At 45.6% G+C, this 17,174-nt stretch overlaps 1 protein-coding gene across 1 annotated transcript in view; it reads right to left on the bottom strand.

Annotated features, from left to right (window-relative positions):
- The window catches only part of Coro7 (coronin 7), a 55,440-nt gene extending 47,905 nt beyond the window's left edge, over window positions 1–7,535 (bottom strand). Inside the window, exons 1-3 of the mRNA XM_076839767.1 lie at window positions 7,403–7,535; window positions 4,910–5,006; window positions 3,115–3,189 (exon numbers count right to left, since the gene is read on the bottom strand). Coding sequence (XP_076695882.1) covers window positions 3,115–3,189; window positions 4,910–5,006; window positions 7,403–7,462 — 232 coding nt within the window. The 5' untranslated portion in view covers window positions 7,463–7,535. The remainder of the gene's footprint in view (window positions 1–3,114; window positions 3,190–4,909; window positions 5,007–7,402) is intronic.
- Window positions 7,536–17,174: the final 9,639 nt, after the last annotated feature.

The raw sequence follows: 17,174 nt of genomic DNA, 5'->3' as shown, positions 1-17,174 counted from the left end.
AGTGGGGAGCCCCCAGAGGCGGGGCAGCAGCCAGGGCCCAGTCTCTCCTACCAATGGCACTTATGTGAATGATACCTGGTCCTTCTAGGGCAGGTTCTGAGAGAGCTGGAGCTCAGCTACCCTCAAGGGTAGCTTCTTGGGGTGCTCTTGCAAGAAAAGGCTCTGAGGAATGGCCATCACAATGATGCTACCACCCACCCATAGACGAGTGGTCCAGCATCTGTTTATAGAATGCTAGTGATGGCGGGGCTTACCACCTTTCAAAGACATCACCCACCAACTTGGGAGGCTCCACCAGGGATACAAAGCATCGAGAAATAAACATGAAGCCAGGTCCAGTGGTGCACACCTGTAATCTCAGCTACTGAGGAGGCTGAAGCAGGAATATCATAAACTCAAGGACAGGCTCAGCAACTTAGAAAGACCTGTCTCAAAATAAAATTTAAGAAGGGCCAGAGATGCAGCTCAGTATACAGCACCTGTCTAGCATGAGACCCCCTTGGTTTGAACCCAAGTACCACCAAAAAAACAAATACACACACACACACACACACACAGGATAAGTTATGCTATAAAATGAACAAGGTAGAAAATGTGTGATCCTGAAAATGATGGCACCTGGGCAGGACTCATGAATCCACTTGGTCCATCTGTTAGATAAGTGGGAAAAACTGGGCACCAGAGCAATCATAATCCATATACTCAGTCATCTTAGTTGAGCTATTTAATCCCCGAAATGTAGAGGAAAAAAATCACAAACTGCTAATGTTCTCAATCAAAAGCTATAACCTGAACCAGGCACAGTGCACACCTATAATCCCAGAGACTCAGGAGGCTGAGGCAGGAGGATTGCAAGTTCATAGCCAGCCTCAGCAATTTAGCAAAACACTTAGCAACTCAACAAGGCCCTGTCTCTAAATACAAAAAAGGGATTGAGATGTGGCCCAGTGGTTAAGCGCCCCTGAGTTCAATCCCCAGTGCCAAAACAAAAAACCAAAACCCCCAAAAACAAAATCTACAATGTGGACAAAAACAAAAATGTAAAAAATCTTGGCCCTCATGGTCCGGTCTCTACTGATATCTTTAGATTAGCTCTTATCACTCCAGTACTGAGAACTGGTTTATTATTAGTCATTATTGCAAGATACAAAAAAAAAAAAAAAAGACCTTATGCCAGACAGTGGCAAATGCCTGTAATCCCATCTTGGGCAACTTAGCAAGACTCTGTCTTAAGATAAAAAAATGAAAAGGGCTGGGGATGTAGCTCAGTAGTAAAGTGTCCTTGGGTTCAATCCCCAGGACTGAGGGGAAGAAAAAAGGTAGGGTATTACGTACTTTAGCATTTCAGGACCATACAGTCTCTGTCAATTACTTCACTCTAGGCAGGAGGTGTAACTCGGTGATACAGCAGGTATTTGGTGTGCCCAAGGCCCTGGGTTCAATCCCCAGCACAAAGCAAAGCAAAACTACTCAACACCATAGTTAATACAAGAAAGTAGCCCAAACTGCAAGTCAGTGAACGGGTAAGGCTATGTTCCAATAAAACTATTTATGAAAACAGGTGGCTGGCTGGATATGACAACAATGTACAAACGTCTGCTACAGAGGCAGAAGGTAGATCAAGGGTGGCCTGAGGCTGTGGTGCCCAAGGTGGAAGCAGATTGACCCCAAAGGAATCTTCTGGGGGAGGATACAAACATTCTGAAAGTGAACTGTGGTACACATAATTCTAAAACTTTGATAAAAAGCATCAATTATTCACTTAAAACAGGCAATGTTTATATAGTATGTAAATGATGCCTCAATAGTTGTTTTTAAAAATTTAGATCAGGGGCTGGGGATGTGGCTCAAGCGGTAGCGCGCTCGCCTGGCATGCGTGCGGCCCAGGTTCAATCCTCAGCACCACATAAAAAGATAAATAAATTAAATAAAGGTATTCTATCCATCTACAACTAGAAAAAATATTTTTTAAAAATTTAGATCAGGGCTGGGGATGTGGCTCAAGCAGTAGCGCACTTGCCTGGCATGCATGCGGCCCAGGTTCAATCCTCAGCACCACATACAAAACAAAGATGTTGTGTCCGCCGAAAACTAAAAAAATAAATAAAAATTTAAAAAAAAAATTTTAGATCAGAAAACACAGATGAAGTTAGGCACAGTGGCGCATTTCCGTAATCCCAGCAGCTCAAGAGGCTAACACAGGAGGATCACAAGGCCAAAGCCAGCCTCAGCACCTTAGCAAGGCCATAGGCAACTTAGTGAGACTCTGTCTCTAAGTACAATACAAAAAAGGCTAGGGATGTGGATCAGTGGTTAAGTGCTCCTGGGTTTAGTCCCCAGTACAAAACAAAAACAAAACACAACACAGACAACTTAGCACCTAGTATTCTAGATAAATATTGGCTATGGCTATTAACTGCCTTCATTGTCACTATCAGGATTCCTGCAGTGAGCAGCCTACCCAGTCAAAGAATCAAGGATCTTCCCCACTTCCCTCATCCCAAGGCCTCCCAATAGGCTTCCAGGAACAAAGCAGAGTGCTTGGGCCCAGAGCTGCTGCAGCTGGACAGAGGAGACAAAGCCAGTCTGGCCAGTGTTGCCTTGTTCTAAGGAAAGTAAACTGTTTCCTCAAAATGGGCAGGCTGCCAAGCGCCCTAGAAGCAGCTGCAGCAGACATCAACTCTGTGTGAGGGCCTACCTCTGACCCAGCAGCCCAGCGTGGCCACCTCCTTGGAAGGCCCTGAGTGGCCTGACTGCAGAGGATGCCTGGAGTGAGAGGTGCCCCACGGGGCTCCAGGAGAAGATACAGGACTAAGAGGCACACAGGAGTAAATCCCCCACATCGTGTCTCTATCCACAGTGACAGAGAGCCAGCCTAACCCTGGACCCTGAAGTGCACACCTCCCTCCTTCAGTTTAGAAAACCTGGAATGTCCAGCTTCCCACCTCTCTTCCTAGGCCAGAATTCTAAACTAGCTTTCTGTGTCCAGCCACTTTGCAGAACACAGTGAGGACTATAAGCTATGGGACCAGGGGGCCATGGGACCACATGTATAGCAATCCCTGACCCTAGGAAGAGCCAGTTCTAGGCTTCCTGGGTCAAGCACCCACTCACCTGAATGACAGCCCAGGTAGGCCACATGTCTCTTGTCTTCTCCTTGGCCTTCCAAGGCCATGATGCCCAACATACCTGTTAAGCAAACACAGGGCTCTTTGACTCTGAGACTAATGGGGACTACCTACCTCCCTGCTCAGGGCTCCCAGAGAAGATAAAAACCAAAAACTCAGCCTAGGACTTCTCCAGAGCCTCTATAAGTTCATATCCCTTTGAACATAGTGGCCCAGAGTTAGGTTACACCCCACACAAGAACCATCTGTGCATCAGATACACAGATGCCATTGAAAAAAAGAGGTTTTCTTTTTCTTACATTGTGAGCCATATAAAAGATCAGCTTTGGGCTGGAGATGTTGTTCAATGGTAGAATACTTGCCTAGCATTCATGGTTTAATCCCCAGTGCCACAAAAAAAAAGAAAAAATAATAATAAGGTCAGTGTGGGGCCACTGGCTGCCACCTCTTCCACCTTTACCTGGAAAAGAAACCAATACCCCAAAGTAGAAGTGTTGAGTGACTAAGAGAGAGGTTGAGGCTAACAGTATATATAAATCTTTGGATACAGCTCTGCCTAAAGCTCCTGAATTCTCAGACAAGCCAAAAAGGTTATCACAAACAGCCAAGGGTGTCCCAACTCATGCAAGGGCTTTTTAAATCTTTGCACTCTTATTAACCCCAGCTACTCCAGGCCCACAGACAAGAAATAAGTACCCCATGGGGAGGGCGGGAAACAGAAGCATCAGTCCTCTTTCTACCCTCCTGGGCATATTCTTTTTTTTTTTTTTAATATTTATTTTTTAGCAGCAGTTGGACACAATAACTTTACTTTATTTATTTATTTGTATGTGGTGCTAAGGATTAAACCCAGGGACTCACACGTGCTAGGTGAGTGCTCTACCACTGAGCCACAACCCCAGCCCCTGGACATACTCTTGATGACCACAATCACTGGTTTATATAAAAGTACACTGTATTATCAGGATTAATAGTTTATAATCCCAGTGACTTGGGAAGATCTCAAGTTCAAGGCCAACCTCAGTAATTTAACAAGGCCCTGTATCAAAATTTTAAAAAATAAGTAATAAAAAAGACTGGGGATGGCCGGGTGCAGTAACGTACACTTGTAATCCCAATGGCTTGGGAGGCTGAGGCAGGAAGATCACAAGTTCAAAGCCAGTCTCAGCAACTTAGTAAGGCCCTAAGCAACTTAGGGTGACCCTGTCTCAAAATAAAACATAAAAAGGAGGGGTTGAGGAGTAGCTCAGCTGGCAGAGTGCTTGCCTAGCATGCACAAGGCATTAGGTTCAATCCCTGGCCAAAAACAAAAAAAACTGAGGATGCAGTTCAGTAGTAAAGTGCCCTTGGGATCAATTCCTAGTACCTTAAAACAACAACAGGAACACCTTAATTAAAATCAATCAGGGCTGGGGTTGTAGCTCAGCGGCAGATCGCTTGCATGCCTGAGGCACTGGGTTCAATCCTCAGCACCACATAAAAAATAAAATAAAGATAGTGTGTCCATCTATAACTAAAAAAATATTTTGAAAAAAAATTGGGCTGGGGTTATGGCTCAGTAGTAGAGCCTAGCATGTGTAAGACACTGAGATCATAAAAATAAAGGTCAACAACAACTAATAAGGTATTTTTTTTAAATTGATCAGATTACTGCATTCCAACTAGTAAACAGGTGTCTAAGGCCCTGTGAGGCACTCACCTGAGCCCTTTTACCCCAAGACACTCCAAATCTCTGGTCTGCCAAGTCCCATGTCCTCCCTGTAACCAAGCCCACCCCATACCTGGACGGTCAGAGTTGAAGGCAATCAAGGTACAGCTTGATTTAATCTGGTTCCCACATGAGGGGGTGGTTCCTGCACGAATGTCATTGATCCAGGCCTGAAAATAAAGAATAAGAAACGTGTGGTAAAGGCCAGATTTCTACTCAAGACTAAAGCAGTCGGCAAAGGCCACAGTTCAGGAAACTCTACTCTAAAGCTGCAGCATTAGAGATGCATTATTTAGATCAAACCCTGTTCCCATTCACACAGTCCTTTAGGAAATGCAAAATGTTCTTGAAATAACCTAAGTCACTAAGGGGACTGATTTTGCTTATAAGTCAGTTCCCTAAAAAGGATAAAGAAGCTGTCAGAAGGAAGCCTATTTCTTTCAAAAGGGAAGCAGGGAGGGAGGCAGGAGGAGGAGGAGTGAGTAGCTAAGACAGAAGATGGCTCAGCTTCCCCAATGGTGCTGCTGAGGGCTCTGCCAGGATTCAAGGACCCCTCTAAGCACTGGGAGAAAAGCACCCACTCTCAACAGGGAAAACTGAGGCTTGGCCTTATCAGAATATGCCCTTCCATTAAGTGTCCTAAATGAGTAAACACCTTACCCCCACAGGCATGGGGTGCTTTTTTTGAAACGAGATCAACAAGGCCCTCATATTTCCTCTATTGGTGTCAAAACATAGCTCCTTGTTCCTTCCTGCTCCAATGACAAAGCACCCAACTTCCCAGTCCAACCACCTGCAGCATCACACCTAAATTTCTTACTTCAAATTTCACTTGCCACCAGTAGAATATCAGTACCATCTTTATTTTTCCCTCCCAATTCATGTTTACCATACAAGCATAATGACAGACAGTCTCTTTGAAAAGGAGAACAGACTGCCTGTTCTCCTGTCTCCCTAATATAAATTCAAGTTTTCACTGCAATCTATGGTTCCATTAGGCACCCCTTTCTGCACTTTACCTTGCTGGACTGAGACCCACTCAGGACCAGGGCCAGCCAAGTACTCTCCAGACCCCCTGGGGAGCACTTACTGCACTGCCAGCAATGGTCTTAATGCAAGTTTAAACACTAAAAATTTCCCTCTGCCTTTCAAAGGGTCCCCACTGCACTGAGAACAAAACCCAACTTCTTCCACAGCCCCTCAGACTTGGCAGAACAGCTCTGCACTTAATTGTCACTAAGCTTCCCTGATCACTGCTCTCCATCCACCTGCCTTCTTTTCAGTCCTCCACCAGACTGTTTCTCACTTCTCACCCTTTGAGCCTCAGTTGAAATCCAGGCAGCCTTCCCCATCACCCTACTGAAATTAACCCCCACATCATCACCCTCCATCTTTGCTCCTCATGAGTGTCCTTCAATGCACTTATTAAAACTTGCAATGTGGCTAGGTGCAGTGGTCCATGCCTGTAATCCCAGAAGCTTAGGAGGATAAGGCAAGAAAGAGGAGTTCAAAGCCAGCCTCAGCAAAAGCCAGGATTTAAGCAACTCAGTGAGAACCCTATCTCTAAATAAAATACAAAATAGGGCTGAGGATGTGGCTCAGTGGTCCAGTGCCCCTGAGTTCAATCCCCAGTACCCCGCGCTTCCCCCCAAACAAAACCTGCAATGCCCTTATATGTTTCTCTGCTTGCTGGCTATCTCCTTCATGTGGCTATCAGTGCGACCAAGAGAGAAAGGGAAATTCGGTTGCATTTCGATGGCCCTGGCTAGCTTTGGGCCGTGATTGGGCCACTAGAGATCAGTGCCTAACCCAATTATTCGAGGACACTCCCAGGCCTTCCAAATAACACGGGGAGTAGCAGACCAAGGTTGGCATCATCCGTGCAGCACATCCCTCATCAGACCTGTTGCCCTGCCGGAGGTCGGAGGTACCCCCACACACAGCACTGGGCTCAGCTCTTCCTCTGAGCTCCACCTGCTCTGGCTTCCCCAGGCCCCACCCAGGCTCTGGCAGCATCACCACGAGTAAAGGAAGAGCTTGAAGCAGAGAAAGAAGGAAGCGCTGGCGGAAACCCGAGGGAGGGCCCGCTTCTGGCCAACGGCGCCCTTCTATAGCTGCCATACTCGGACTCGCCCAGGCCAGGGAAAGAGACGCATCTCTCCCTCAGCCTGGCCCCGGGCAGAGACGGTCCACGGCGGCAGGGAGGAGCGGGCAGGCTCCAGCAGCTTCCAGATCTCAGCTCCCCAACGAGGCCGACCGGAAGCAGGGAAGGGAGGCAGCCTCGAAAGTCTCAAGCCTGGCCCCAGTCGCAAGGGATACTTCGCCTCAGAGGTCCCGGAGCTAGGCAGGCGGGCCAGGCAGGCCGCCGGGATCACCGAACAGCGGGGCCACGTCTGCTCTCCTAGCAGCGACGGGGAGGCCCGGGCGCCTGGGCCTGAAGGGAGAGCCCGGGGGAAGTAGGGCTGGGAAACTTGGCAAGCCGGGTCGTCCACTGAGGGGCCGGCGCAGGGGGAGGGCGGCCCGAGGGGGCCGGTGCATGGGCTCGGGGCCAGCGGAGCAGGCTCACCTCGCGGCGGGGCAGCCGGGCCTCCATGTGCCGGAACTTGGACACCTTGAAGCGGTTCATGGAGGCAGAGACCGTTTGCACACAGCTTAGGTGACCCAGGAGTCAGATCTCAGGTGCACGCTCAGCAGCCGCGACTCCAGCTGCCTGCTGCCCCACCCGCAACCCTTGGTCCACGGCCACGCCCTGAGCGCCCCCGGCCAATCGTAGCCGTCTGCGGGCTTCCTGACCACGCCCCCAACCTCTCTCTCTTGGAGCGCGCGCCGTCGGCCCCGCCTCCCTGCCAATGGCCGCGAGGTCGTCCGCGAAGCCACGCCCAGATGCCGAGGCAGCGCCGGCGCGGGTGGGTGGTCACGTGCCTTGCGGCTTTCTGCCGGCGGCGGCGCGCGTGGGGGCCTGGCTCAGCAATGGAGATTCTGCGGGCAGGATTTGTCCCAGGAGGTTTTTCAGTGTGTTAGGCGCCCCTTCCTGCACTGCCTACCTCCCCAAGTAGGGAGGGCAGAAATTAGCGATTCCGGAGACAGGAAACCCGACTTAGGGAGGATTTAGTTCGGTGGAGGAGTGCTTGTCTACCGTGCTCCGGGTCCTAGCTTCGGGACGCAGCAAAGAGAAAAAAAAAAAAAAAAAAAGGATAAGCCATTGGCCCCAGGTAACACCGATGTAAATGACCGAGGGGAAACTGGAGCCCAAGTCTGACGCACATCCCTGTCCTCAGGGCCTACTCAAAAGCCTCTGCGTCCTCTTCATCCTGCTCAGGCCAGGTGGGAGGGTGAGGGGCTTCAGCATAACTCCTTGGAGTTATCTCCTGGCGGGTCCCCTCCAGCCCTTGGGTGTAGTGAGGCATGCTCCCCGCAATAAATTACTTAAGTCATTTGGATAAACAGGAAAGAGCAAAAGATAAGAATCCCTTAAAAAGCTATGTCTTGGGCTGGGTAGAGTGCTTGCCTTGCATGCACAAGACCCAGGGTTCAATCCCCATACCACACCAAAAAAAGAGAGAAAGAAAGAAAAAGCTATGTTTCCAGAGGCGCTGCATCGCTTAGTTCCCCAGCGAAGATAGAGTGTTTGTTCTGCCTGTGACCTTTCATTCCAAGCCATCTTCTCATCACTGAACACTGACTCCATGCAATCTGAATGCTGTGCGCTTTGGAACTGGCAGAACACTTGCCCAAGCGTGCCGGTAAAAGGGATTTTGATCTGAGGAATATGACTGATTGTTCTGGAATGGTCAGCTCTTTGAAAATTCCCTGCCACAGCAGGTAATAGGCTGCACAGACCAGATAATGCTGACAGGCCCCAAGGGAATTGGAAATATGGATCTTTCTAAAGAGGTAAATTATGAAAACTGCTTACCTGTATCCTACTAAGCGATTCAAAAGCATCTTTGATGAGTAAAACATATAATGTCAGTAGAGTTGATTGAAGTGTAGGATACAGAGCTTTAAGCATCTGGCACCCACAGATATGCAGTGTGCCCACACTTACCAGATCTGGAATACCAGCAGCTTCAGAAAGACACCTCCAGCACAGTCTTGAGTTGGTTGTGGAGTTTCATTACCTCAGATATTGCTTTTAAAATGGTATGGTAAAAAAGTATACAATTTACCATCTTAACTGGGGTAGGGGGAGATGAAACCCAGGGCCTTTCCCATGCTAGACAATTGCTCCTCCACAGAGCTATATTTCCAGTTGGTAGCCTATTTTTTTTTTGGGGGGGGGGGGCTGGGAGGGCATACCGATATGGAGGATTGAATTCAGAAACACTTGAACGCTGAGCCATGTCCTCAGCCCAATTTTGTGTTTTATTTTATTTTATCACTGAGTTGCTTAGAGCCTTGCTTTTGCTGAGGTTGACTTTGAACTTGTGTTCTTCCTGCCTCAGCCTCAGGAGCTGTTGTAATTACAGGCATGTGCCACCACACCCGCTGGTAACCATTCTTAAGTGTACAATTTGGTGGCATTAAGTGCATTCACAGGGGCCAGATTCGGTAGCACACACCTGTAACCCAGCAACTCAGGGATGCTAAGGCAGGAGATCACAAATTCTAGGACAGACTCAGGAACTTACCAAGACCCTGTCTCAAAATTTTTAAAAAGGGCTGGGGAGGGGCTGGGGATGTGGCTCAAGCAGTAATGCGCTCACCTGGTATGCACGGGGCGCTGGGTTCAATCCTCAGCACCACATAAAAATAAAATAAAGATGTTGTGTCCACCGAAAATTGAAAAATAAATATTTAAAAAAATTCTCTCTCTAAAAAAAAAAAAGGTGGGGGGGGGGTGCTGGGGATGTGGCTCAGTGGTTAAATACCCCTGGGTTCAATCCCCACTACCAAAAAAGAAAGAAAGAAACTGTACCTATTACACAATAACTCCCCATTTTTCTCTCTCACTTTCCCCAGCCTCTATGAATTTGACAACTCCAGATACCTCATACAAGTCATCATGACTTTATTTTACTTAGCCTAATGTCCTCAAAGTTTCATCCATGCATGTTGTAGACTGTGACTAGATTTCTTTCCTTTTTAAGGATGAGTAATGGCTGGGGATGTGGCTCAAGCGGTAGCGCGCTCGCCTGGCATGAGTGCGGCCCGGGTTCGATCCTCAGCACCACATACAAACAAAGATGTTGTGTCCGCCAAAAACTAAAAAATAAATATTGAAAAATTCTCTCTCTCTCTCTCTCTTTCTCAAAAAAAAAAAAAAAAAGGATGAGTAATATAGTATTGTGTATGTGTACCACATTTAGCTTATCCATTCATCTGTCAGTGGACTCCTGGCTATTGTGAACAATGCAGCTAGGAACATGGGTTATGGGTACACAAATATCTGAGACCCTGCTTTCAATTCTTTGGATATATACCCAGAAATGAGATTTCTAGGATTGTACCATGTGGGGAGCCACTCTGAATGACCCAAACCTTTCATCCTGAAGCAGGAGGCTCTGACCAATCACTACATTTCATGGTGACTTGGGCGTTGTCCCAGCCCAGGAAGTAGAAGGCATGTCTTCAGGAGCTATACTCTCCTATTCCTTTGTAATACTACCCCTTTGCCCTGTTTAGGATAGAATGTTCCATGGAAGTGCCATTTGTGTGTCCCCCTTCTCTGGCTCTGACGTGGCCTTCTAGATGTCAGTCAACCTGCTGTCAGCAGACATCCCAAAGCTAGACTCAACCCCCTGAAACCTGACCCTCCCTCTCTCTCTCTCTCTTTCTGTGGACCCTTAAGGTCAGAGGAGCTGTCATAGGAGCTGCCACAGGACCCACAGAAAAAGGTATCTCTTTCTCTTGTGTGGTTATTTCGTGCAGCCCAGTTCATTTGGAGTGTCTTAGTTGTGAGAAATGCGAAAGTACCAAAAGTTGTTTTGTGTTTTTTTTTTTTTTTGAAGGGGGAGTTTGTTGTTGTTTTAATTTTGAGACAGAGTTATATTAATTGCCCAGGCTGGCCTTGAACTTGTGATCCTCCTGCCTCGATTTTCCTATAGCAGGGATCAGAGGCTATATCACCACACTTGGTAATATGGTAGTTCTGATTTTAATTTTTTGAGGAACACATAATTGGTATTGAGTTTGGGATTTTGTTTTGTTTCTTGGTGCTGGTAATGGAACCCAAGGCCTTGGATATACTAGGCCAATACTCTACCACTTAGCTACACTCACAGCCCAGAATATTGTGCTTCTTAAGTCAAAATTCCTGATGGTTAGTATCATTCCTTAGTTACTGTTTGCATCAGTAGAATTTTTATGTGTATTTGCTTTTTCAATTTTATTTTTATTTTTAATTTTTTTTGTATCAGTAGTATTTGATCTAACTTTCTCCTAAGCTGACATTCACACAATACTCAATATGCTTCAAATGTGAATCAATTGTACACCTATGAAAAGGTTCACATAAGCCTCTTAAATATGCTTGGTATCACTTAATTGCTATCCCTGAAGTATTTATTTATTTTTAATTTTTGGGGGGGTACCAGGAATTGAACTCAGGGGCACATATCACTCAGCCACATCTCCAGCCCTATTTTTTGTATTTTATTTAGAGGCATGGTCTACACTGAGTTGTTATAGCACCTTGATTTTTGCTGAGGCTGGCTTTGAACTCACAATCCCCCTGTCTCAGCCTCTTGAGCCGCTGGGATTACAGGTGTGCACCACTGTGCCTTGCAATTTTTTTTATTATAAATTTACCATTGGGTCAGATGGGCCTAAGAAAGCACATACACAATGCAAAAGTTTATTAACAGGGCTGGGGATGTAGCTCAGTGGAAGAGTGCTTGATTGGCATGCATGAGGCCCTACGATTGATCCCCAGCACCATAAATAAATAAATAAAAATGCTGATGAGAAGGAACAAGTAAAAGGGGTTGAAGTATAGAAATGGGAAGGATTGATCAATATAGCAAGTTTCTTGAGAAGGCAGAAATATATCAGGGTGCTGGTGGGCAGGAAGATGGCTTAGAGAAATCCATTAACCCCAGAGGTAACAAATGGACATGCCATGGCATAAATCTGGTTCAAGATAATGTTACAGATTATATATTTGTGTCAACTCAGAATTCATGTGCCAGATGTCCCCTCCAACTCCAGTGGAGTAGTATTATGATTTAGGGCTTTTAGGAGGTAATTAGGTTTAGAGGATGCTACAGGGGAAGACCCATGAGGGCAAGCTCCATATTACTGAGCTGTATCCTCAGCTTCCATTCATGTCTAGTCATGAAAGGACTAGAGCTCACTCGCCTTTTTTGTGCAAGCACCAAGGAAGGCCCTCACCAAGAATCTGACTGTGATAGCACACTGATTTTGGATTTCTAACTTCCAGAAGCAAGAGAAAAACGTGTGTGTTGTGAAGTCACCGGTCTCATGGTATTCTGTTAAGGCAGCCAGAGCCAACTGGGACAGAAGTACTTCTGTCATTCAGTTGGTTTGTATAGCATTTTTTAAAATTTGGAAATTATATAAAATTTTGTATTTTACTTTCTTTTTTCTTTTGCAGTACTAGGGATTGAACTATTATGCTCGAATTCGGGATCCCCAAAAGACCACCAGAGACCCAAGATCGATATAAGCAGCAAAGAGGTGTTTATTGCGAGCTAGCTTGGTCCTCTGCGCACACAGCAACTGGTGATGCTAAGAGGCCCCAAGCCCAGGGTTTGCAGCAATTTTATACATTCTTTGGAGAAGGCAGAGACCCCCACATACATCATAGCATCTCTTAGCAAATCTTCACACACCGCAGGAAAATCAAATAACAACTTAAAACATGATTAGCACATTCACTGGCAGGAACAAGTTGGGTAAGGGTGATTGGTCAGTATAAAAGGGGTATTCTTTTGAACTGATTGGTTTAAGCCAAGGGGGATGTTCATGCTGAATTACATGATTTCCCAACACGTTATCAACCACCATAAACTACTGGGAGGGTCATCTGGCATCTCAGGTATTTCCCTGTCTCATGCTGATTGGTGGCTGCTAGGGGGTTGCTATGGATCCCCACCTAGCCTGACTGAGTCAGGGACACCTGGCACAGCAGATCTCTCCTGTTATTTGAAGATAAACCACTTAGCAGGGTGGGAATGTGCCTAGGAATGCTCTGTGGGTCTTTCAAGGACAAAGGTCATGTCCCTTCCTTGGACAGGCTTTGCTCTGAGGTAGAGTCTGGTTTTTCAGAACCTAGGGATGCTCTACTACTGAGCTACATCTCTAGTCCTTTTTTTTGGTGGTGGAGGGTACCAAGGATTGAACCCAGGGGCACTTAACCACTGAGCCACATCTGCAGCCCTTTTTTATATTTTTTTTTTAAAGAGGGAGAGAGAGAGAGAGAGAATTTTAATATTTTTATTTTTTAGTTATCGGCGTATACAACATCTTTGTTTGTATGTGGTGCTGAGGATCGAACCCGGGCCGCACGCATGCCAGGCGAGCGCGCTACCACTTGAGCCACATCCCGAGCCCTGTATTTTATTTTTAGACAAGGTCTCACTGAGTTGCTTAGGACCTCATTAAGTTGCTGAGACTGGCTTTGAACTCATCCTCCTGCCTTAGCCTCCCAAGGCCACTGGGATTACAGTATGTGTCACTCTGCCCAGCCCTAGTCCTTTTAATTTTTTTAAACATTTATTTTTTAGTTATAGGTGGGCATAATATCTTTATTTTATTTATTTATTTATTTTTAGGTGGTGCTGAGGATCAAACCCAGTGCCTCGCAAATGTTTGGTGAGCACTCTACCACTGAGCCCCAGCCCCAGCCCTAGTCCTTTTAATTTGTAATTTTTTTTTAAAGAGAGAGAGAGAGAGGGAGGTAGAGAGAGAGAGAGAGAATTTTAATATTTATTTTTTAGTTATCGGTGGGCACAACATCTTTGTTTGTACGTGGTGCTGAGGATCGAACCCGGGCTGCACGCATTTCAGGCGAGCGCGCTACCACTTGAGCCACATCCCCAGCCCTGTAAAATTTTTTTTGAGATAGGGTCTCACTAAGTTGTTAGGGATGGCCTTGCACTTGCAATCCTTCTGCCTTAGCCTCCCAAATCTGCTGATTGACATATAGGAATTGACCATTCCCAGTTGGATTTCAGACTCTTGAAAAATGAAAGATTTGGTGATTCTGGGTCCATATCTTCACATAGGTATGGATCCAGAGCGGAATAGTACTTGTTCCCCTTAAAGCAGGTGCTCTTGGGGGATGGGGATGTTGAAAAATTAAAGTAGATGTTCTTGCCAGCCATGGTGGCACATGCCTGTAATCCCAGTGACTTGGGAGTCCAACCTCAGCAACCAAGCAAGAATCTGTCTCTTAAAAGTTCAAAAGAGGGGCTGGGGATGTGGCTCAAGCGGTAGCCCGCTCACCTGGCATGCGTGCGGCCTGGGTTCGATCCTCAGCACCACATACAAACAAAGATGTTGTGTCCGCTGAAAACTAAAAAATAAATATTAAAATTCTTAAAAAAAAAATGTTCAAAAGACAGCTGGGGGTATAACTCAGTGATAGAATGCCCCTGGGGTTCATTCCCAGGGGAAGGGGAACAGATGTTTTCACAGTTCTACTGTGCTCTATCATCTTTTACTCCATATTTTTTTTTTTTGAGATAGGTTCTAACTATATTTATTGCCCAGACCGACCTTGAATTTTCAAACTTCTGCTTCAGCCTCTTGAATAGGTAAAACTACAGTCATGTGCTTTTCACTCTTATACTTTACCTACCTGGCCTTAGCACCTGAGTTTGTGACTCCTAACCTACTCTCCTAGGCACTGGCTGTGGTGGGTGCCTGATGAGAGCAGACAGCTCTTATATCTACACAGTGACCAAGCTGAGTTCCACAACCAGGAAGAGAAAAGGAACAAAGAGACAGCAAGATCCAGGGAGTGACAGTCTGTTTCATGTGTTCCTAAATCCTTTCTGGCTAGAGAGGGTGAGTCCTGCTACTAGTGCTCGGAGCACTGTGGCTGCTGCAAACTTGAGCAGAATAAATTACTTCATCAGTTGCAAAATTGGACTGGAGGGCCACCAGAATTTCTCCCAGTGCAAGCCCATGAATTACCAGCCTGACTTCTTTTTTTATATTTATTTTTTAGTTATAGGTGTCTTTATTTTACTTTATGTGGTGCTGAGGACCGAACCCAGTGCCTCACGCATGCTAGGCAAGTACTCTACCACAAGTACTGAGCCATAATCTCAGCCCAGCATGACTTCTTTATAATCTACAATCAAAGACAACCTCTCAATTGTGCTGAAAACAACTCTCTACCCCAGTAACTATCAGAGGGTAGGTCAGATTCCAGCAAAACAATGATGTCTGGTTAGCGTGGTGCCTGGTGTAATGATCTAGATTTCACAGGATCTGTCATCATGAATAATTAATAAATGGTGGTACACGCCTGTGATCCCAACTACTGGAAGGCTGAGGCAAGAGGATTGCAAGCTCAGGGAAGCCAGGGCAACTCAGCAATATCCTGTTCAAATTTTTTAAAAATAAAAGGGCTAGGGCTATAGCTTAGTGGTAAAGAGCCTAGAATGAGTCAAGCCCTTGGCTCAATCCCCAGTAAATACCAAAACAAAACAAAAACTGAGAATAATTAATAGTGAACCAGAATTTGGGAGTCCATTGTGGGAAGTTCTCCTTCTGGAAAACCCCAAAACATGTCATCCAATTAAAGGAACATTAACAGAAGAGAAGGGACCAAAAAGGAGGACAAGAACAAACAATCTGCACAAAAGCTTAAGTCTTAGGACACATTCTAATTTTATTTATTTTGAAGCTAGAGGAATTGAACCCAGGGCCTTGCACATGCTAGGTGCATACTCTACCACTGAGCTATGTCCCCAGGCTTTGTATCCTAATTTTAAACTGTGATGCCAACAATGTTTCAGGTATGGTATCCCCTTAAAATCAGTGATTTTAAAAAACAGAAAGGGGGGCTGGGGATGTGGCTCAAGCGGTAGCGCGCTCGCCTGGCATGCGTGCGGCCCGGGTTCGATCCTCAGCACCACATACAAACAAAGATGTTGTGTCCACTGAGAACTAAAAAATAAATATTAAAAAAAAATTCTCTCAAAAAAAAAAAAAAAACAGAAAGGAAAAAAATTAGTGGTTTCCATAAATCAGAGTTTTTGCGAGAGAGAGAGATGGATAAAGCCAGCATCAGGGTCAATCACAGATTCCTTAAGTCTAGTTATCTGCCTCTGAACTTATTTTTTTTTTACTAAAACACACATTGAAGATGTTTTATACTTAAACCACACCTTATTCACTTCAGGATCTGGCGAAGAGAGATACATGTAGTTATCTCAGAAATTAATAATTTTACAACTGAATATATTTTTAAAATTGTGTAAGCTAGGCATGATGGCATATATCTGTAATCCCATCAACTCAGGAGACTGAAGCAGGAGAATCACAAATTTGAGACCAGTCTCAGCAATTTAGCAAGGCTCTGTCTTAAAATAAAAAAAGGTCTAGGGATGTTGCTCAGTGGTTAAGTGCCCCTAGATTCAATCTCCAGTACAATTAAAAAAAAAAAATAAGTAAAGAATGGTAGATGGTGATCCCAATGGTATTGTGTTCATTGTCAGTTCAAAGCCATCCCGGGTGAATGAGGCAAGGACTCATAACATCTGTAGGGATTTATCTGTGCCCACTGTAGATATCATGACCCAGAACATCTGTACCACACATTCTAACCCCTTTGGGATTGTCCCACTGTCTCTTAAGGAAGAAAGGAAATGCTAACATTAGAAAAATTCTGAGCTAGCTTTTTCTTTTCCTTTTTTTTTTTTTTTAGAGAGAGAGAGAGAATTTTTTAATATTATTTAGTTTTCGGCAGACACAACATCTTTGTATGTGGTGCTGAGGATCGAACCCAGGCCACAAGCATGCCAGGCGAGCGCGTTACCACTTGAGCCACATCCCCAGCCCATCTTTTCCTTTTTTTTTTTTTTTTTTTTGGTACTATGGATTGAACCCAGGGACACTTAACCACTGAGCCACATCCTCAACCCTTTTAATTTTTAATTTTGAGACAGGGTCTTAATGAGTTGCTTAATGCCTCACTAAATTGCTGAGGCTGGCCTTGAACTTGGAATCCTCATGCTTCAGCCCTGGAGCTGTTGGGATTATTACAGGTATATGCCACCATGCCTGACCTGAGCTAGCCTTTATAGCCTTAGGAAGAGTGTGCCCTCCCTGGAAGGGCTCCTCACTCATGGGAGGGTTGCAGCCAAATGGCATCATGGACTTGCTCACTCCCATTTAACCTCAAATGGTCAGTGGTTTCAGCA

The sequence above is a fragment of the Callospermophilus lateralis genome, chromosome 19, assembly GCF_048772815.1.
Source record: "Callospermophilus lateralis isolate mCalLat2 chromosome 19, mCalLat2.hap1, whole genome shotgun sequence".
NCBI classification, from domain to species: domain Eukaryota; kingdom Metazoa; phylum Chordata; class Mammalia; order Rodentia; family Sciuridae; genus Callospermophilus; species Callospermophilus lateralis.
This window is presented reverse-complemented; position numbering and strand designations above follow the sequence as displayed.